At 43.9% G+C, this 23,428-nt stretch overlaps 1 protein-coding gene across 1 annotated transcript in view; it reads left to right on the forward strand.

Moving 5' to 3' along the window:
* Window positions 1–23,428, forward strand: part of arfgef1 (ADP-ribosylation factor guanine nucleotide-exchange factor 1 (brefeldin A-inhibited)) — a 60,492-nt gene that overhangs the window by 15,109 nt on the left and 21,955 nt on the right. The window contains exons 2-12 of the mRNA XM_080794276.1: window positions 6,011–6,041; window positions 9,311–9,467; window positions 9,955–10,101; window positions 10,874–11,053; window positions 14,177–14,504; window positions 14,671–14,793; window positions 15,442–15,689; window positions 16,815–16,945; window positions 21,011–21,245; window positions 22,169–22,268; window positions 22,941–23,080. Coding sequence (XP_080650402.1) covers window positions 6,011–6,041; window positions 9,311–9,467; window positions 9,955–10,101; window positions 10,874–11,053; window positions 14,177–14,504; window positions 14,671–14,793; window positions 15,442–15,689; window positions 16,815–16,945; window positions 21,011–21,245; window positions 22,169–22,268; window positions 22,941–23,080 — 1,820 coding nt within the window. The remainder of the gene's footprint in view (window positions 1–6,010; window positions 6,042–9,310; window positions 9,468–9,954; window positions 10,102–10,873; window positions 11,054–14,176; window positions 14,505–14,670; window positions 14,794–15,441; window positions 15,690–16,814; window positions 16,946–21,010; window positions 21,246–22,168; window positions 22,269–22,940; window positions 23,081–23,428) is intronic.

The raw sequence follows: 23,428 nt of genomic DNA on the forward strand, positions 1-23,428 counted from the left end.
CTAAGTTAATCATGTATCTTGTAATGTGTATAGTTGCTGACTGATATTGACATCGGTCATAAAGGATCAGCAGGTACTAATAATTGTCTCCGCCAGGCCGAAGGCAAAATAGCAGATGAATGCTTCATACCCAATTTCAGTGAGCAGAGCGCTCTTGTTCTCAATTGCAAGGACAAAAGGCACTGTAGATGAACACTAGCATTTACAGTGGTGTGTGTGTGTGTGTGTGTGTGTGTCCGTGTGTGTGTGTGTGTGTGTGTCCGTGTGCATTCATACATGTCACTGCACTCTCTTTGTGCTCTTTTAATCTGGCTAGCGCTCAGGACTCTCCCAGTCTCCCTCACTGCTCCTGTTCTTAGTATCCAGGCCGTGTGGCTGCAGTCAGCAGAGAAATGATTAGCCAGCCTTTGAATGATCTTATTGCTTAAATAACTGGACTGAGTTGAGTTCAGGCGGCAAGCATCCTCTTTTTAAATTGAAACCATAATAGGAAGGCACTTAGGAAGTGACGGTTCACGACATGTGAATGGCCACTAGTTTAGCTATTTTCCCCCGTGATTTCCTCCCTACTGGCTGCAGAAGCAAAAACTATTCAAGTGAATGGGTTTTTGGCCGGACTTTACACTTGATTTTATTACCTTAATAAACATTGTCATAAATACTTTATGCTTTCAGTCGCTAGTTTAAAGTCGTCTTTCAATTACCATGATATGCAATTTGTAAATTATGGTTCCATTAAAACAAATGAAGTACTGTATATTTCTAGGGCTTCTACTGGTTCTACCGAAGGAAGGCTCGCACTCGCTGCCACGAGTGGCAAATCCACCATCTTTGTACTTCAGTCCCCAAAGAAACCCTAGATACGAATCTAGGGTTTCTTTGGGGACTGGAATACAAAGATGGTGGATTTGAATTCGCCCAAAAAGTAGCTTCAAAACGGTCTGTAGAATCTCTTTATCCTTTTTCATTTTGACAGTCTATGGTTTAGTAATAGTAGGGTGGTAGAGGTCTTGGTTGGCATGGTGATCATGATTCATCAGTGAAATGGTGGTGATAATCCATGTAGGACTGGTAGCCATTCCAAGGGAGCCAAAATAGAGGTTATACTGTCTTTTTTTTGTCTTTTCATCAAGTCTAGTCTGGAACAGAAGCGTAAACATTGGGCCACTAGGGCACAGGCCCAGTTAATTGAAATCTTGCCCCGTCTAGCTTGGCAGCCCCTCACCCTGTGCATACACATTTCTGTTGTAGTCAACCACAGCAAGCCACTTTTGTTTTAAATGGCCCCCCGTTAGCAAGTTGGCAAAACCGGTTTCGGAGTTGTGTGTGTGCCCCCCCCCCTCCACACGCTCACGCGCTCACGATTCTAATTCTAAATGTAATCCATGCTACGCGTCTGGTCTTGAATGAACTATTGTAGACTGATGCGCTGTCCCAAAAATATTCATAAATCTGTCGTCAACATGACTGACGTCATAGACTGGCCTGAACTTCATATGGCTGATATGGAACTCCATATCTGCATGAAATTGACAGTCAGAAACTCCATATAGATAGATCTCCATATATTATAAAAGGGACACTGACGGAAAGGAACAACGGGTACTCTGACAACAGGTACAATGTGTATCTGATGTAATAGGATCAGTATCGGCTTGATCAAATTACCACATTGCACTCCACCTATTTTCCAGCAGATCTAAAAGTTCCAACAAGCATTGCGGATGCAACGTATTGTGAGCTTGTGCTGTATCGGCTATTTTTGTTATGCAATAAATCATGCTTAATGGTGCATTTGGTTACATTTGTTATCACAGAGTTACGGGTTGTGGTGCGACAGATGCTGCCATTCCCACGCGACACCACCCCAGACAGCTGTTACATAAACTGTGCATGCCATTGATACCAAACGAATGCCAAGGGACCACACCTCTTGAAGCCGAAATAAATGTGTTATGTCTGCACATAATGGCTGTCCCCAAGGGTGAATTTTCATACTCTGACTTTAATGTAGTAGAGTAATGCTCCCTTTGTGTCCTGTAAGTTAGTGTAATTCACTGTGGGTATTGGGGTCAAACGATAGAGCCAAGGGCAAGAGGACAGCGCACCTTAGTTAGTTCAACATGATGAAAACTGCTGCCACTTTAAGAAGTGGTGAGTCAGGTTTCTGTTGGCTGCTCTCATACATTATGGAAGCCACAAAGGCTAGCTTTGTCTCGTGGTCTGGTTAGCGCTATATCTCCTCAGAGAGCCGTATGGGCCCCCTCCTAATGTATCTGGTCACCATAATGGGTTTCCTATGTGGGCCCCCCACATTAGGGGCCTTGGTTAGCCCCGGACGGGGCTTGATATTAATGTTGTTGAGCTGGGGGAGCATGCTCCAGGCCTGTAAACAGAGCAGTGTGTTAAGGCCTGGTACAGCAGCTTCTATCTACAGTAGTCATCTCCGGCTCTTTGGGAGAGATTGTCATCAGTGTCTGTAGACACATTTTCAGATTTTTTTTTCCTGTCTCTCAGAGAACCAGCATGATAGGCCCGCTTCATTCTGTGAACTCTCGAGAAAGGCTAATAATTAATCCTGCAGAGCAGCAGGGCAGGGGAACCTCATTACGGCAACCATCAAAATTGTCCCTATCTACTCATTACTGCTGCTTATTCTGGGGGTCTCAGGATTCAATGAGACGGTCTTTTCAAGGTCAACAGCACTCTCTACACCTGGCACAGCACAGGAGCAGAGGTGCGGAATGAGCAGTTAAATCTGTGGTAAAAGTGCTAGCAGTAATTGTACCGTTTCTGGGCAAATTGTAGGCTGTAGAAAATTCTACCTAAAGCAGTGGAAATCATTTGGTGTTTCTCTCCCACTCCCGTAGGCTGGTAACACTGGTGGGGAATAATTGCTTGTTCGTTCATTGTGTCGTCTGGCAGACCAAATCTATTCTTCATCAACACCACTTACATTATGATCATAATATACACCACTGGGGGCACGGTGGCACAGTGGGCTCACAGCTAGAAGGTCCTGAGTTCGATTCCTGCTGGGGACGCTGTGGGTGCTGTGGGGCGTGTTCTCTCCTCTATGTCATCAGTGCCCATACCCGAGGCGGGGTTGGCGAAAGGGCCTTTCTGTGTGGAGTTTGCATGTTCTCCCCGTGTCCCCTAGGGTAGGTACCCTCACAAAAAAACATGCAATAATCCTGGTCTCTAAACTGAGTCCCCCTGGCCAGCCGGGGCGCCTGATGGAGGGGAAAGGAACTGGTTGGAATAACGTGTTCCTTCCACACGCTACGTCCAACCAGGGAAACTCTCCCCTGTCAGGTGTGAAGGAGCAACTTGGACATGAAGGAAGCATGAGTTCAAGTCCGTTGCTCTCCCCAGGTTGGTGGAGGGTGTGTAGAGCCCAGGATCACATTAGATAATTGACGCACCACCGAGTGGCGCGCTACAAGCTTGTAGGTCTGCTATTTTTGAAAAATCAAAGAACCACTGACATAGAAACATAGCTTTTTCAGAAAACTGTCAGGATGTAGAAGAATTTTTTTTAATCTGATCTCAGGTCAAAATGGGTTAAACACTCATTTGAATGAATTTGTGTCACTGGTGGTGTACCTCGCAGATCAGTTTACATGAATCCAATTCTGAACAGGTCAGCGCATCGCAAGTTCACAACCAAGCCTTCGGTTCTGCCCACATTCTGGCAACATTCCGACCACAGCCTGCGTTTTGCAGAGTAAAATCCTCAGTGGGACTCATAAGTTTGAGATTGAATGCTAGACCGACTGCTGAGAGAGTGATTCATCAACGGCGGAGAAAAGGCCATACGCCACACACATCGATTCTGTGGCTTGCTGCGGATGTTTTGTTTTGCTCGAGAACACCTTGTTCGGGTCCAGCGCTCTGACGTGCAGGATGTTGAACTAACTAGCTCTGATTAACGTACAAGGGTTCTTAGGAAAGATGATGTCTGTGGAGCCAATGTAAAGCCAATGTTCTCGTAACTCATTTTGTACCTTCGCTCTCCTGCCATGAAGGACGTGGCCTCCACTGATGATGAGTCCTAGGGTTGGCAACGTTTGGATTTGCTTTTCCCCTTGTAGCCCAATCACGACTGACTGATTGACTCATTCATGGCCTATTGCTCCACGGCCATCAGCACCACACACTGATTTTCCACAGCACGCAGATAGCTGTGAACACACACGCACACGCACACACACTCACACTCACACTCGCACACGCAAGCAGGTTGCAGACATTTCAGGAACAGTGATAGATGGGGACTTGGATCAAGGGGCCAGTGGGTCACAGCCTCTGTACCCAGGCTTTTATTTTCGTTCGCATTCGGCTCAAAAAGAAAAGCCTGGGGGAACCCAGGGGTTACTTGACACTAAAGTCTCAGAGGCACTTGCCTGTTGGGCAGGTACAGGAAACTGAGGTCATGTTCTACTTGCCCAAGGTCATGCCCACTGCCTTGCCGGCCTGTCAGAGTGGCCACTCTGGCCATATACAGGTTTTTAGACGCATATCTTGTACTTTCCGGGTTCGTGCAACCCGAAAGCAAACTCCACCTTCCCAAAAGTTTTCTTTACTTGCCAGGGATAGGTGGGCAATCCTTATTGTCAACGCCTGAAACCCATTGGGAAATTTGGCATAGGTCTTCCTTGTATTTCGCTAACCACGGTGACGTCGGTGTTCTACGCTGTTTTCTACGCTGTTTTCTACCGGAGAATAAACAATGTCTTGTTACATGTTCTGAAGATACTAATAAGATGAACATATATGTTTAAATGATGAACCTTCGTACAAAGTATGCTTAATTTAAAGGAGAATTCCACAGTAACATTATAAGCGGGGGGAGAAGGCGGGCCCCCATGACGATTATAAAAACATTTCGTCTCTGCTGTACTGTACCACCCGAAATCACGTAATGGTTGCTAAAAACTCAGCTGTTGGTACCCTATGGACAGACATTGCTGGTCATTGGAGTGGCAGTGATTGAAGAAGAGATTTACCGTTTGGCCCGCACGACGGGTAAAACCGCTAAATCGGTATGGAACGCTCGGCATGGAGTATTTTTTCTTTCTTTTTTCGCTTCCAGTGATCAATGGATACAGTGTCATCATAAAGTAACAGCTGGTTCAGAATTCGCCTTTTATTTAACACAAAGCTGAAAGCGGCTACGGAGACGGTTCATATGCGACTGTTGCTATGTAAGAATTATACTGAATGACTGCGTGGTGCCTCAGTTGAGCCTCTCTGTTTCACCATTATCTCACTATAACAGTCTCTTCTTTCTTCTTCTCCTATATGTCATTGCTTTGACCCTTTCCTTCATGTCTGGGCGAGTGGTAACCTAAACTGTGTTTCTACTGTGTGTAAACTGTGTTACCATTGGTCAGTGTGATAGTGTTACCACATTGATCTGTTTTCTTTCTCTCTGGGGGAAAGAAATCAGTGTGTGTGTGTGTGTGTGTGTGTGTGTCACTTCGATAGCAACCATCAGATTCACAAAAAACACACTCATGTTTACACAAAAAGAGTGTGTCTTGAGGTTTCACTCTGAATCACCTTTAATGTCATGCACAATAACCTTTAGTGTGTCTTGAGGTTTCACTCCATATCAGCAAAGTGAGTGAAGAAGCATGCAAGCGAGTGTACCGGTATATGACATGCGCGTAACATTACTCCTGTTTGAGCCTGACCTCTTGAAAGCACAGCTGCATGCACAACAACAACTTTGAGGGAGATTTTCTCTTTTTTTTGCTATAGCTGTCATCTCGGATGCATGTAAACATGCCAGACAGCATGTGCTCAGGAAGGAGCATGTGCTCTGAAGGAGCCTCTGAAACTCAGGCCGTTGTCAACGAGACAAATCTTCTGTGCTTGCTATACTTTAACCTATGCTGTTATTCCCATTGGTGTTATTAGCTTAGTAAAACATGGGCAGAATTTACTCTCCCCTAGGCTGATCCTTGACTAACCTCTCTTCCCCTGTCTCCCCTTTCTATTTCAGAGGAAATCAAAGAAGAATCGGAAAGATTGAGGTAAGCAGATTTGAATGATTTTAAAACGACATCCCTCTGTGTCTGTCTGTGGCATTTTCCACGCCTCCATGTCAGTTCAGCAGAGTGCGGTACTGAGATGGTTCCGTGCTCCTCATCACACGTTACGCCCTCCCTCCCAGTGTAAACTCTAGAGTCCTCACTGTCGGGTGAAAAGAAGCAGCTGCTGAAGTTTTGGAGGAGACGCGTGTTTTCCATAACCTCCCCCCAAGACCAGCCAGTAGAGGACAAACAGTGATAGGGACTACATTGGTGAATTGGGATAAGGGATTTGCCATAATACCCTATTGGCCCGAATATGGATAACTAAAATTGTAAAAATAAATAATAATAATAATTGGGGAGAAAAAGCTAATTCCCATCAGGTAGTAATTTAAATGGTTTTGTCTGCCTGTGGCCCTGTGAGATTCAAGGCAAGCAGCCTTCCCTCTCTCTCAATCGCTGTGAGTCATTCTTGTGTTCAGTGAAGGGATCTGTCTCTGTGCAGCCTGTAGTGTGTTTTTGTGTTCGGCCCTTACCTTCTTGTTAATGGGTCCCAGTCCCACCACAAACCCTGGCCTTTTGCCAAAGGGGTGTGTGTGTGTGTGTGTGTGTGTGTGTGTGTGTTTGTGTGTGTGTGTGTGTGTGTGTGTGTGGGGACTGCCAAGTAACGCAGGCCTTGGAATGAAATGTAGCATGATTGCCACTCCTCTAGGACCTCTACCCATCCTCGCTGCTGCCAGCTTCTCTCTGTGTTTCCTTCCCTCTCTTGTTATCTCTCTCTCTCTCTCCATTCACATTCCTTTCCTCTGATTCGCACATGAACAGAAAAACCACATCGGGAGACCAATGTTGTCTTGAAGGAGACTCCTGGGTCTGTGGTGGTTGAGGCTTTTCGGATTAAGTATACACATCATAAATGTCTGACCTTCACAGCTAGAAGGTCCTGGGTTCGATTCCCGCTGAGGGCGTGTTCTCTCCTCCGCGTCATCAGAGCCCTTACCCTATAGGTAGTGTTGGCAAAAGGGTATTTATGTGTGGAGTTCAATGTTCTCCCTGTGTCCCCTGGGGTAGGTACAAGGTGCCCTCACAAAAAAACGATTAAGGATTTCCACCTGTGCAAATCTCAGATGTTACGAAAATGTGAAGCTAGCATGATTGTGTTACAAAATCGTATCATCCCTCTCACTGCCTTAACACAAGTCCCTGCACCACTTCAGAACCAGAAGCGCTTCCTTTTTATCATATAATGGCCATTATCAGCTTTCCCTATACTGGACAAATTCCACACACTGCCAGCGTTAAGCTTAGCTTATTCTGTAGCTCTATGGAAGACTACCTCTCAGGAGCCATCGCCACCTCCCTAGCTGAATGACTAAAGTACACTTAAGGTCCATAGTATGAATATCCAATTCATCTGAAAGCTCTAGACTAAGGGCTTGGAAGGAAGATGTACAAGATGATATATCCTTGGTTAACTGGGGTGCCATACAGTATGTGCGCAAGTACAGACAAACTGAAAATACTAGATTAAGATTGCTACAATATAGCTGGTTGATTGTATATAACACCAGCTAAATTATCAGTTCAACAACAAACAAAAAAGGCAAAAAGCTGAGGTTTGGCTGGTTCTAGGGGTGGGGGCAGGCTGGCTAAGTCCATAAATAAACTACAGGAGCAGGGTAACAGCTCCCCGTAGACACGCTACACAGTAGGTGAGACTGTAGTGTTGATAACCTTAGCTGAATCACTGCTCTGCTGTGATGTGATGTCATTGTAAAAGAAAAAATCACACCCGTGTGAAGTGAGGGGCACTCTTATGATCATCGTACATCATCATGATGTAAAATAGACACTATGCCTATTTGCTCAGACACTATGACATAAAATTCTCCATTCATTGGGAATTTAATTTATTTGTGGACGGTAATTGTGGACGGTAAACTAAAAGCTGGATGTATCATATGACATCAGATTTATACTTCATCTCATTCTGGCCAATCACAATTTGCGTCCTAACTTTTGTCTTCAATGTTTGTTGTTGATAGCCGAATGGCTAGGGTGTATATCACAATGCTCCGATCAGCGAGTACCCGGTTCGATTCCCAGCCAGCAAGACCATTTACTGAATGTCACCCCCCTGCTCCCCTTCTCCTCTGTTGCTACCAATAAAGGAAAGAATCTCCCAAACTATCTTGGAAAGGAAATGGGAAAGTGCGAAAGGCACCGAAGAACACATATGTCCCCCCTTGGAGAGCATCCAGATATGCCTATGTTTTTATCTGATCTATTATTGACTTTTTTCTCTCCTCTCCTCTCCTCTCCTCTCCTCTGCGAGGTCACCCCTCTAAAGGAGCTGATGTCATCCTTTTTCTCTGCCAAGACATAAACAAAAAAAAGCACCCTGGCACCATGCCCTCTCTCTTTGTGTCCATCTCCCTCCTCCACTAAGTGCACAGTGCAGCCTGGGTGTGGTACCTCCATGGCTGCTGGGGGATGCTTCGGAGACATGCCATTCTTTACATCTACACCTCCAAAGCGAAAGCATTTGATTAATGGTGCAGTTATGAGCCCATGGCTGGTGGATGCTCGCTCAGCGAAAAACAAAAACGAGGCCTAGTCGTTGAATATGAAGCCTCCTCTACCACGCCTCTACCAAGCCGGAGAGATGTATTTCCAGCACACTATGCTGAATACACCGTAATAAGAAAACTATATTTACTTTACCTACCTATTCCCCTGAGGTTAGCATGTCTCATCACCAGAAGGATGGACATGCGAGGATCAGCATTTGTCTTTTCTTTCCGCCCTGCCTATATCTTAGCAAACAAAGGCTCAGCACTTTGCTCGACATGATATCGGTACGAATTGAAGTGGTAGTGATTAGTGAACACCAAACGTGGTTCTTTAACCCATTCTGACCTGAGATCAGATTCATACGAGGTTTTCACTGGACACACACTGGTCTGATGAACCCATTCTGACCTGAGATCAGATTCTAAAAAATGTCAGTCGCTCTTCGATTTTTCAAAAATAGCAGACCTACAAGCTCGTAGCGCGCCACTCGGTGGCGCGCTATGAGCTTGTAGATCTGCTATTTTTCAATAGTTAAAGCATAACATGATGCTATCACCAAAATGGGTTCCCGTTCAGAATGGGTTAACATGCGCCCCATGTCAAACAGGAGACTTGTGTTGACAGAACAGACCACTGTGATCACTGTTTTTATTTTATCACTCCCTCCCTCTCTCTTTGTATGTTCTTCCACCCAGTCCGCCCACGGGAGATGGCAAATCGGGCTCCAGCACTTTACCGCCAATCAAGTCGAAGACCAACTTCGTCGAAGCCGACAAATACTTCTTGCCGTTCGAGCTGGCGTGTCAGTCCAAATGTCCACGCATCGTCATCACCTCACTCGACTGTTTACAGGTCAGTGGTCGGGGAGGGGGGGAATGAAACCCAAGTGTGTGTTTGTCTATGAGACATTGGGCTGTATTTTGCGTGTCTTAAGTACCAGGTCTCATTCCCTAACTTGAGTAAACTAAAGACCTGGAGGCGTGATCAATGCCATTTGGCTATTCTGAGTGGCCAAAGAGCATTGATCACGCCTCCAGGTCTTTAGTTTACTCAAGTTAGGGAATAAGACCTGGTACTTAAGACACGCAAAATACAGCCCATTAAGTTGTATTTAATGTGCTCTCCGCGGTCTATTGATGCCTATGATCCAATGTCGGCCATGTTGCACTGAGCAGTGTAGTTCATGTTTGAATGCTTCATCATCAGTAATGTCTGAATTCAGTTAAAGCTGAATTTAGCAGAGTGAAAGTCATCATGACTATCTGAAGAAAGTGGCTACCATCTCATGGTATACATCACGTGTGTGTGTGTGTGTGTGTGTGTGTGTGTGTGTGTGTAGAAGCTGATTGCGTACGGTCACCTGACAGGCAGTGCCCCGGACAACACTGCCCCGGGCAAGAAGCTGATCGACCGAATCATAGAGACCATCTGCGCTTGTTTCCAGGGACCACAGACTGATGAAGGCGTACAACTACAGATCATAAAGGTGTGCCTACTCTTCCCTCGCATGTGTGTCTGTCTGGAGAGATAGTGATTCATTATATTATATATTATATTATATATCTGTGTGTGTGCCCCACATACTCACACTTGCTTGAGCCCATAGCCCAGAGTACGGTCGCAAATCTCTGTGGAAATCACTACCAGACACATGTTTCAACAATATCAACACTATTAACAGTTCGTATCTGTCACACATTCTGCAACACAACACAGGTGAACATTGCTATCTGAACCATTCATACCATGAAAACACAGTATTTCCCTGATTGAGCTATACAGACAGTATTGATTACTGTCTAATGCTCGGGTGTTGCAGTTGTAAAGTGCCTTCCCACTTTACCATTAATTGACATAACGACTAAATTGGGGAGAAAAGAAAAAGCCATGCTGGCTTGTGGTGGACATTTTTGTCAAATCAATTTTTGCCACGGACATAATGTGTGGACAATAATATTACATAAAGATCTACAGTAGCCCTGATTGTCCATTACATGTCGTAACTTACGGGTCCATTTGGTTCCATTCGTACACTCTGAGACTTATGAGGGTCTTTGGAAATAAATGACTCCTAATACGTGTGTCTTAGTAAAGAAGTACAAATAAGTACATACCTACATATTCTGAAGACAACCTGGAGACTTGACATTCAGTTACTGGGTCTTATGATCAAAATTAGAACATTATAAAACCAAGTCTTTTGCCAGTCTGTCTGTGGACGGACACATTGATGACCTCCCTCCCTCCCTCCCTCTTAGGCCCTGCTGACCGCTGTGACGTCCCAGCACATAGAGATCCACGAGGGGACTGTCCTCCAGGCAGTGCGGACGTGTTACAACATCTACTTGGCCAGCAAGAACCTCATCAACCAGACCACGGCCAAGGCCACCCTCACACAGATGCTCAATGTCATCTTCGCCCGCATGGAGAACCAAGCAGTATGTGCTCACACTTCAGTACTGTACCATGCACGCACGCACGTGCACAGGCACACATACTGTATGCACGCACGCACGCACGCACAGGCACACAGGAAACAAGGTGGCAACACTCACTATACTACTCTATTGCTTGGGAACAGCAATGTATAGCAGTCAGTGAAACAATCTGCAAACTGAGTGTACAGAATCTTGACTCAACAATTCCATTGGGTTTCAGTTGCAAAGTCACACTATAAAGGGTTGTTTTGACAATGACGTGGCATTATTTTATAGGACACAATGAGCCTGTACTAGTTAGGTGGTTCACTCATACCACTGTTCTGTTCAGGAATAGGGAGTTCATTTATAACATTGGCTTTTTGTTCCAGTCCAGACAGGTTTTTAACCACTTTCAACCTGTCGTCAATATTTTGGGCATATCATTATGGCCCCAAAAAAAGTCAGTTTTTATAATAGGAAGAAAGAGAGAGAAAAGAAATGGCAAAAATACAAGCTCACAACACATCACAATGCGACACGTTGTGAGCTTAGTAGAAGTATGTAAGGCTTAACTGGTTAAGGTGCTGCATTCAAAACAAGCTTGCTCTAATGTCATCTTTTTTTCTTTTCAACTGACACTCCCCCTCCTCCCCCCCCCCTCCTCCCTCACTTGCCTCCCTCCCCCCTCCCTGTCACCCCTTGGACACAATAGCTTACAAATCACAAGCTCTCTTGGTCTCTGGCCTCCAGAAAGCGTGACCGCCAGGTAAAGCGTACAGGACTGTTGTGACTTGCCTGATCTAAATTCTGAACTCTCCTGCGTGTGTACGTACGTGCGCGCGCGTGCGTGTGTTGTATCAGGCTTAATTCATCCACCCACCCACTCATGTGTTTCCTCCTGTGCTCCAGCTTTGGAGCCAGTATGCCATGTGGTTCCACCGTGCTTGTTGTGGCCTTCGTTGACTTGCCTAAAAATCATCTTGCTTCCCTTGCACTTATTTCACATTTTACTTTTTCATTCACTTGCAGGCGCCTTGAATGTGCGTGCGTGCGTGTGTGTTTTTTTTGTTTTACGGCAGCCATGCCTCTCAGTTTTGTCACTTTACTATTGTTATTGTTTGTTTGTTGTATATCCAGTGAACCCAAAAGACTTATTTCAAAGCGGTGACAGGCTGGTGCTGAGTTGCTGACTGAGTCAGACTGAGTCAGACTGAGAAAGACATTATAGTAAGAAACAGACAGTGACAGAGATGGAAAGACAAGGCAGACATTGAGGCAGAGATGGGAACAGACTCGCGTTGTCGCTGCCCGTGTAGCGTTGGGTCGTTCCACACATGGTGATGCACTTTGTGTTGTGATGTTGTGTAGATATGTTGTCACCTCCTGCTTCAGCGTGGTGCAGTCCCACAGACGGTCTTTTAGTCCCCCCAACCCCCCCACCCCCTCCCTCTCTCTCTCATCCCTCAGTCTCAGCCTGACTGAGGTGGCATTTAAATAATGAGCTTATTCTGTTCGCTCTGATACGGCTGTCCCCTCAAGTGTAGCTGCGTGTGTCTGGCCGAGTTACCATCGCCCTCGTTCAATAGCAATTGTTTTGCTTGGACCGCTGCGTCGTCGAATTTAGATGTTTAGATTTAAATCTACCGAGGCATAAATAGATTTTACAAAAACAAAAGTCGTTTGTATGTATAATGGTGGATCATGTGACCTACAGTTTTGACTGCTTTGGCAGAACATAGTAAAAAGATGGATTTTTGTGGAGAAATGTCAAGAATAAAATGGACCACCTCTGCTAAAACATAATCACATTGATCATCAGCCCCCCCCCCCTGGGCCTGGCAGATTTATAAGATTAGGTATGGTTATTTTCTTAGCAGCTAATCTGGAGCAGAGTAAAGGATTACCATCTATCACCATTGTTTTTTAATGCTGTTTATATTTCCATCTGTGGCCTGCCTCTCTTTAGTTGAAACATGCTTTTCCTATCTCTTAGTGGCTTGGTTGTTTCCATATTTTTAATGGTTTGATTTATTTATGTTCCATGGACAAACCTACAAATGCACTTGGATTGAAACTGCACCGTGGGCTGTAATTAGTTGAGCTTGGCTGAAACATAAATCAAAATAGATATAATTGACCTTAACTGCTTGCAATGAATGCTTCCGCTTTCTTTTGGACGTTTTGTAATGTTTTATGTTGCTGCAATGAACGTCATAATAATGCATCTTGCATTCACTTCCAATCTCTATGCAGAGATCAACACTAAAGCAAAAGTTCTTGAATAGTTTCGCTTAGAACCGAATTATAGCCTTTACTTTATTTTTCCACCTTTTTCAATTTTGTAGTATGCAAAACGACTACATAACGATTACACAATGTTATAAATTTGGAATTTGCCAGTTCATTACACTGATGAAGGCATAGAACTGAAACACATTCCCATTGTCCTGTTACCCGTCCTACTTTAAAATAAAGACGCACCTGACGGACAGAACATTGAGTGCTGCTGGCATCATTCTCTTTATCATTTTGCCAGTGACCATACTGTGCTTCTGGATACCCATCCAGCAACCGAGGAACTCTGAACTCCAAAATAGCATCACTGTCCCGCGCTCCCCATAATAAGCAGCAAGCATGACGCATCAGACATGCTGTATGAGCCATTTAACCATCACAAATACACACGGAAATAGGTTGTGTTCACGTGAGAGAGCATGAATCGATTCCACACAGCTTGTCTCACCACTCGCTCGGTAGCATGTCCAACTTCACAATGAGTGCTCATTCATAAAATAATCCATCCTGACACACTTCTGATATTTAAAGAGGCACAGAGGAGCCTTTTTTGTGTTCTGCAGTCCCAAAGTCCCCAGATGACACCTGGAGGCGTTGTGGCTGTGCTTTGGGCTCTGTGAGCCTTCAGGGAATATTGGCAGGCTGTTGAAGCTTGGAATTGGTATGATGAGCCTCGTTTCTATTGTCTTAACCATCCTCTCTCTGTCTCTGTGTGTCTGTGTGTGTGCCCGTTATCTGTGAATACATGCACTGAGCTGTGATTTTGTGGTTTGTATGGCTGTTTGTGTGCTCTGTGTGTGTGTTTGTGTGTGTCTGTTTTTTGCGTGTGTGTGTGTTTCTGGACAGCTGCAAGAAGCGAAGCAGCTAGAGAGAGAGAGACATCGGCAGCACACAGAGCAGCCCGATTCCCCCCAGCTCCAGACCCACATCCATGGCCAGGACAAGGGCCCGGTCCAGGAGGCCAACGGGCCTGTTGTCACACCCACAGCTACCATTCCATCCACCCCATCCACCCCCGTCCCCGAGGGCAGCAGCAGGGCTGTGTCTGGGGAGCAGGAGGACCAGGGCGAGTCGGGCCCCGCCGACGAAAACCCTGACCCGGAGAACGGCTCCGTCTTCTGCCCGGTGGAGGACGAGCAGACAGAGGCGGACCAGGGCACTGCAGCGGCACAAAGTAAGGCTTCAAGTAGGAGTAATGGACCACTGGGGCGCAATACATGCACAGTACACATTCGATAGTAGGAAGAGAGCCAAAAAGACAATTCCATTGATGGTGATATGCAGGTTTTGGTCTTGAGTGTATGCAAGTTTGTCTTCTACAAGTGTCTGTTCCTGTGCAGATGCAGCAGCGCAGCAGCGTGAGGACGCACGGGATGATGATGAACAGACTACAAATTATGAAGAGAGAGCCCAGGAGATTGTCCAGAGTATTCTGCAAGAGGTTGTCAACACTGTAGCAGGAGGTGAGAGCCCATTTCCTTAACCCATTCTGACCTGAGATCAGATTCTAACGCACAGAAGAATGGTGATTCTTTAACTCATTTTGACCTGAGATCAGATTCTAAAAATGTCTGTTTGAAAATGACAGTTTTCTGAAAAACGCTATGTTTCTATGTCAGTCGTTCTTAGATTTTTCAAAAATAGCAGATCTGCTATTTTTCAATAGCTAAAGCATAGCATAATGCTAACACCAAAAGGGGTTCCTGCACAAAATAGGTTAAAGATAGGATAGGTCACAAACACCTCTGAGATCCCTGAAGTTCCCCATTGGGAGTATCCTTCTGCGGTACTGTGGTACGTGTCCGCCTAGTATCAATATTAGATCCATATCATGATATTAGACCGGATATTGTCTGTGATTTTGGATATTGTACTATAGTGAAATGTTCTATGAAAATATAAATATCGGATTGGGAAAAATTGGTATCTGCAGATCTATACTCAAAATCAATTTATTTATTTATTTTTTATTTACATTTAAAAAAAACATCTAGCTACCGGTATGTATACTGTCAAATGTGGTCTGAAACATTACAGGCAAATCTGGAATTATGAGTATGGAAATGTTTGTGTGTATTTTTTTATGGAAAACCCTATTTCTTTTTCTGCAGGACATTGCCTGGACCCTGCACACCTGTGCTCTGACGCCAAGGAGCCTGATGTAGAGGGCGAGTCAACGGAGATGGAGCCCACCGAGGGCGTCACGGAGGTCACCCAGAGCTCCCTGGAGGATGAGAGCACACTGGGCAGTGACAGCGAGCATGTCCATGCCAATGGCATCCCTGGCACGCCCATCTCCGCTAGCTTCACCCCGTCTCTGCCCGACGACAGGCTGTCTGTCTCCTCCAGTGACACTCAGGTTAGACAGAGGAGGCGGGAACCAGCAGCCATTGCCACAGCAATATAGTGGCATGGTCCCTCTTTTATTTTTGGAATTTCAATTTCAGCTAGTCGACCAGTCTATCATACAGTGCTGCTCCTGCTGGTCGACAGGAATAATAGAAATCCATCGAAAAGCTGCAGTTGCGACTTGTCGATGTTAATCTTCCTGAAGTTCTTTATTTTCCTGAGTCCCGTCTAAAAGGCAGTGTAAAGCTATCTAATGTGGCGGCTGACTCTAAGCATCACACTCAAAAACACCACCATTCATAACGTCCGTCAGAATACACTGGAGCAAAGTTGAATGAACCATGGCATGGTTTTCCCGTTCGGATTGTATGTGAGAAATATGTTGATTTCCTAATTGTTATCTGGAATAATTTTGTCGAACCAACAACGCGTTTCTTTTTTTGTGGGATAACCATGAGAAAAATGCTCATGGTTTTCATGTAGTTAAAAAAAACTAAAACATTATTTTTTTAATGTTATAATTAAACATTGCTCAACTCCCTAGGCCTAGAATTTACTGTACACTATGTACTATTTATTTTTTAGATTTGGGCTATTTTTCCGTTGACTTATTGATATCAACTTCTCTTTGGTCTAATAGTGATGTTTTACTCATCCGGGTTCAGATATGTATAGATTGTTCAGATATATAGATGTTATGGAACTGGAACTTATTCAGACTTCATCTCAACTTCAACTTTGTCACATCATCAAGTTTACATTCAGTACATCGGGTATAAGGAGTTGTTGGGTGAAATTACTTTGTGGGATGCAATGGCATCAAAAAATTAAGCCATCTGACTAAATAAGAAGAGAAGATTATGAAAGAGATTTAGTCAGTTAGTGCTGAGTGCTACTGATTTACCATCTAGACATGTATAATAGATTGCCAAGAACTGCAAGATCTGTGTAAGCGCTGCGTTTAATAGCGATGCATGAACTCCTTGGTAATCGAGCTTGAACAAAACCTCCAGTAGATCTATCTAGTAGAAATTCATCCGGCAGTGATTAAGCCGAGTGGGTGAGGAAACTGTGAATGCAAATGCACATAATTGACCTCTGATCTTTGTTATTCTTTTGTTGTTACTTTCGGTAGGAATCTGTGACTCCGGGCCAACCACCGGGGGCCAAGTTCTCCCACATCCTCCAGAAGGATGCCTTCCTCGTCTTTCGCTCGCTCTGCAAGCTCTCCATGAAACCCCTGTCGGATGGACCACCTGACCCAAAGTAAAATAATTATTCTGTCTTTTGATTTTGTTTTTACGTATGAATCTAATTCATCTAATTTCTGTCGTGAGAGGAGAGATTGAGATGATATTTTCTGACCACACACTCCCCAGCACTCATGTTTTACAGGGGATAGCATCAGTGAGTGGTCCAGTCAATTTGTGTGTTTTGACCCAGCAAAAATTGCAACAGTAATCATTCAAGGTTTTATTTGATCCCTAGGGCCATCCAAATAACATTACCTTTTTTATTTGCCTTGGTTTAAATTTAGAATGTCCAAAAATCAGTTGATCATACAGTACATACGCAATTCTTCATGGCGTTTGGAGCAGGGAGCCAATGCAGCCAAAATGTTTGCCACTGTTGTGAGAGAGCACGGACCAGAGCGAGCTTGATGTTACAGAAAGTAAGGCAAGACGTGTGGTGTGGCTGAACTCACACTCCTACTGTATGTGGAGCTGCCTCTACGTCTGTACGTTACAGCCTGCAAAACGGCTGTAACAAAGCTGTTGGATAAATGCCCCCTCAGGTGCACAACACTGGTTTGCATGGCTAGATTTACAGAAGATATAATAGGCTGTGCCTGCAGGTAATCTCTAGTGCTCAATGGACAATGTATGGATTATTGCAATGTTCTAGAAGAAACCAGCATTGCATTGAACTGGGAGCCAGAACTCTTATCTGTAACTCTGCTCTGCAGTAAAAACAATGGGAAAAGACAAAATATGTTGGCTATGTGTACATAGTCCCTCCAATATAACACTAATTTACCCAGACTGCAGCACAATGTTGAGTCTTGAGACTTTACTCTACTTTAGTTATCCTTTTAAAGTTTTAATATATGATGCAGGAGGGAAAACTATGGAAAATTACTATTGCAATTTGGCCTCTTCTTTTACTTGGATTGACTGGACTAGATGGGTAGTCTATGTACAGCAAATGGAGATGATGAGGCGTCACACAGCTTAATGGTGATTCACCTCCCCGTCTCTTGATGCATAGCAGCCCTCCGTAAATGGCTGTTTCCTCTTGTGAGAACCAATAGGAATACGGTAATCTCATTTTGCCGGCGTGCAATATTGCATTTGGGCCATGCTGTGCTTTGACGAGACGGGCTCATGTGATGGGGTCAGCCTGATAGAAACAGTTTTGTGTAAAACAGGAGTGTGGTTGTATCTAAAAGTAACTAGATTCTGACAGGATCTGTTGGGTGGCTTGGCTTGGTTTCTTTTAACCCATTCTACAAGACGGTTTTCTGAAAAACCTTATGTTTCTGTGTTTCAATAAGTAGAAAAAGACATGGACAATACATGAACTTATGACACATGGGCACAACATACAACACTTAACCCATTCTGGGTGGGAACCCCCTTCTGTAACAGTTTTCTTTTTTTTTTTTTTCTCTATTAGACACTCTCTGGGGGTTTAAATCAAAATCTATAAGGCATTCATGAGATCAACCATAATCCCAAATGGGTACAATAACAGGACAAAAACAGAAAGTATATGCAAATCATAAAATACAATACAATGCAATGTGCATAGATAGATGCATAATTGTCCACACAGCTGTTGCTTGGTTTATGTTGTCTTTCAAAGCCTGCACCCCTATTAGGCCAGTCAATCTAAAGTTTGACCCAAAATAAATTGCAATAGTAAACTGTTTTTTTATGATCCTTAGGGTCATCCAAATAACATAAAAAATGTATAAACGATAGTATTTCGCAAGATCAAAATTCTGGGCAGTCAGAGAAGCTGGGATACATTTCTTGTTTTGACACATAAATCCTACTCAGTCTGCTTAGCTGAGACAGAACGCATTGCAGAGAAGCAGCCAATCTCAGCAGCCAGCCAAATGTGTGTCATTTAGGCTCCAAATTCTTTATCTGCCTGTTGTTGGAAAAACACGACGGGGAAGATGAGTCCCCTGATGGAGAAGACGCCATTGATGAGGTTGCCCTAGCAACCATCTGCTGACTGTTGAGGTTGCCCTAGCAACCATCTGCTGACTGTTTCGGCACTTGCGGCGGTAGCTCAGTCTTCTTTCACTTTCTCCCCGCCGTTTGGTGCCTCCGCCAAGGTTGAGTAAAGAGTTTACACATCAGACCAGACAGTATGTTGCAACAGCTTCTGAGGAGATGGTAGTATCTGGCTGCAGTCTGCCTCCCTTTCAGAGCTTAAGCCGCCTGAAGATCAATGTCACACGTTGCATTCTGGAATGTGTCATCTGAAATTGTACAGTAAGGCAACGCAAGTATGTATGACATGGGTTTGAACAAGGGGTTTTATAGCAGGTAATTTAGAAGGATTGATTTTGTGTTGTCTCTGTAGTTTGCGTACTTGGTGTGGAGTATGTTTCAGGCTTTAGGCTACATAAATCCACTTATCATTCCTCTTTCGTTGTGTTTTCATTTAATCCTCTTAAAAAATATAAAATGCTCCTCATTATATTATTTCCTACTCCACAGCAAGTTTCCAAATCATATATTACCAAAGCATTTTTATAGCCTTGCCCTTGTTTTAAATGTTCCTGTTATTTTAAATGTTTTTAATGGTGTGTTGTTTCTTTTGCTTTTATTCATTTGCTGTAGTACTTTGAGATTCTCACGAATATAAAGTGCGTTATAAATTAAATCCATTATTATTATTATTACTTACTGCCAAAGCCCTGTTTTAAACAGGGTCTGCACCTATACCTAATGGGTAGATATCCAGAACTTAGTTCTGAAATCAATCAATAGGAAAGCCATCTCCCATTGCCTTCAAGAGCCAGGTTTACCTGTGTTATGAGAAAATGGAAACTTTGAGTATAATTCACAGAGAAGATTGTGTGCACATCTCAATGCCTATATTCAGGCCAGATGTCAGGCATCAAGGCAAACATCATGCCTTTGAATATAATACATGGTCATTGTCTCCACCAGGCCGAAGGCATGGAGAGAGAGTATGTTTTGCACTCTGTCCATGTGTCCGTCCGTCCATGTGTCCGTCCGTCTGTGAACAGCTAATCTCTGGCACTGTTGGCTTGATCGCAGCCATACTCACACACTCCCTGAATGCCAGAGCTGAACCTCTGGCCCAAAGTTTTTATTTTACACTGTATTCACTATATTATTATCCTTTGATAAGCATTGCATCTGGCCTTGCTGGGATATTCATATAGTTACTTTTGAGTGATGTTTTGTTGTGAAGTATGTTTTGTTCATTGAGAATGTCTTTAGTCTGTCATATGATGGCAATCCATGACAGACAAGGTTATGCAGTAAGAATTATTGCTTACTGCGCAAGTCTTCTCTCATTTTGCCTCCTTGAACTGCTGAGACTTCATGTGTGAGACGAGTATCTCTCTCCTGTTTATAATACCACAAAGACAGGTCGTGTGATACATTGATTCATCTCACATTTGGGTGCATAATATACATTTTGAAGCGATACCTGCACCTGGCACATTGCCATTTAAATGTCAGATTCGGCAAGTTGGAAGAGAAGCAAACCGTTTTCTGCTCAGGTGCACGAAGTGAACGCGCAAACATCTATGGGAGCAGCAGGAATCCATCTAAGCTGAGGTGAAGCAGGTGTGGGAGGATGCAGTGATGAGCATATCCTTATCTTCAGGACTCACCAGAATGGCTGCACAATGCAGAAAGCAATATAATGATGTCAGGAGAGACAAATATCACCCTCTCTGCCCGGCTTCCCTCACCCGAACACGGCCAGTTGTGTTCGTTTCAGACACTGAAGCTGGATGCACCGCCGTTGATTCAAACCCCTAGCCTCTGCGTTAGTGGGAAGGTGCTTTTCCCAAGCGCTGCCCGAGCTCCATAATCTTAGGTCACGTTTTTATTGATCAATACGTTTCTACTGTCTCAAGATAGCAATGCACCAACAATGCGCCTGACCACACCTCATTTTAAGACCAACACACTTGAGGGAACACAAATGGGAATATGTCAAGTCGGAAACTAGAAACTGTGTGTCCACTTTGCGCCTGGTGTAAGAAAGGGCTCATAGCCTGTTATATAAAAATGTAACAGTACTGTAAGTTATCCGTTCTCTCTGCTGCAGGTCCCATGAACTTCGCTCAAAGGTCCTGTCGCTCCAGCTGCTGCTGTCCATTCTGCAGAACGCTGGACCCGTTTTCAAGACCAACGAGATGTTCATCAATGCCATTAAACAGTACCTGTGTGTGGCCCTGTCCAAGAACGGCGTCTCCTCCGTGCCAGAGGTCTTTGAGCTGTCCCTCTCCATCTTCCTCACTTTGCTGTCCAACTTCAAGACCCACCTCAAGATGCAAATCGAGGTAACACGTACTGTACGCTGTGCTGAACCTAGACATCTGTTTATCTGCAGCACTCACCAGCACTGCAATTCATCTTTTTGGGGCTCTCCTGATTTAATTTCAAAGCCATCCCAGTATGCAGATGGAGGTTCTGTCGCGTGTCGCGTCTCGACGTGACCGTCATTTTTACTCAAATCACACCAAACCTCTCCCTTCCTCTTGTCTGAAAAATAACTTAATCTGACAGACTGCCACAATCTCAAGGCAGCAGGCAGCTGACACAGATGATTTATGCGTGACTATTTTCTTTATTTTTTTATCACTGCTGTAATGTCGTTCTAAGAAAAGAGACGGGAACCCTCATATGCTCCAAAAGGTAAATTTATTGACGACGTTTCGAGCCAAGGCTCTTCATCTGGTCAAACTCTGTTTGACTCAGTTTGACCAGATGAAGAGCCTTGGCTCGAAACGTCGTCAATAAATTTACCTTTTGGAGCATATGAGAGTGCGGGTTCCCTTCTCTTTTCCTATGTCACTTTTTCAACCCAGCACCTCCGTGAAGTGATGTGCGTATTTTACTATAGTTTCTCTAATGTCGTTCTGCCTCAGCGCAATTGAGTTTCACTTTCAATATAACCTGCTTTCTGATTAATTGTCCCGTCTCAGGTCTCAGTCATTTCAGGCATTTTCCAACACACGTCCTCCCAACTGCATTTGATGAATTGATATCCACTGTGTTTACAGCTGTGAAGGGAATAGGCTCCTCAAAAGGGGATGTTGTTAATGTTGACAGATGATGGTTCTGCTTGTTAAAACAATAACATACTGTACCCTGTGGTGGTACACTTCAGGAAACGTTGCCAAAGTTTCTAAATGTAGTTCTTATAATATAATTTAGTGTTTATGCTTTTAACCCAAGTCTGAATCACTGTCTTACCATTCAGGTGTTCTTTAAGGAGATTTTTCTGTACATCCTGGAGACATCTACCAGCTCCTATGATCACAAATGGATGGTCATACAAACTCTTACAAGAATATGTGCTGGTGCGTATCTGTCTGAAAGCTAAATATTTCCATTTACTCTTCAGCTATTAGTAGTTCATTTATGCGTTTGTCATACTGAAGTAGTTATGTTACTATGTGAGTGCTAGAGGTTGGGGAGGTACTGTAGTTCCAAGAACTTCAGTTAATTGTTGATGGTTATCATACTGTATATAAACAATATATTAACGATATCACTGAGGAATAATATTTCCCCTTTGGCTTGTTTTCGCTCCATTCTCTGTGTTCTACAGTACATTTCCCATGATGCATTTCATGCATAAGCAGTCAGCGTTGCTTTTCCGCATAGCCACCATTAGATCAACCTTAATTCATATTTTCTCAAGTCAAGATTGCTATTTTCCCATAAACTAAGGGAAGAAGGACAATGTCACAACCATCGAGGGTAGTGGCAAAAAACTAGGAAGTATGAGTTGTAGTTTTCACATTCCCAGATTCTACTCGGTGACATCAGTGAGGTACATCTTTCAGCACAACTTTGTGTTTCAGAGCTATACAGAAGACTAAGTGTGTAAGACTGAATAAGTGTTATGGCTGCTAATGGACATGAGCATTAGAGATAATGTTAAAGTCAAGAACATCATGATAGTGTCCTTTTCTACCGTTCAGAATGATGAAAGATGACACATGCTTGTTTTGGTGTCTCTTTCTCAGATGCTCAGAGTGTGGTGGATATCTATGTTAACTATGACTGTGACTTGAATGCTGCTAACATATTTGAGCGATTGGTCAACGACCTCTCGAAGATCGCCCAGGGCCGGGCGGGTCATGAGCTTGGCACAACACCTGTTCAGGTGACATTTCCGTTTGTATTGTAACTAGAGTAGATAATCAGGTTTATGAATGCTCAACACTGTAGGCCTGCTCCCTGTATCTACTATACACAAATACTGTAGAGGCAGCTAAGCACCTAGCACTCCTCACACATCATACTATAATATTTTAATGGTCCCCGCACACAGGCACCTGACATTGCACTTACAAACATAATGCACACATGTACATGTTGCTATTGCTGCTACTGTACATGGTTGAACTTTGCCTTTTTGTATGAGATATAACAAATAAAAAGTCCAATCTTGATGAATGATTAATCACATTACTCATTACTCTTATCTACACATTATTCAGAATAGTATATT

This window comes from Protomyctophum bolini (assembly GCF_963924005.1).
Source record: "Protomyctophum bolini genome assembly, chromosome: 21".
Lineage (NCBI taxonomy): Eukaryota > Metazoa > Chordata > Actinopteri > Myctophiformes > Myctophidae > Protomyctophum > Protomyctophum bolini.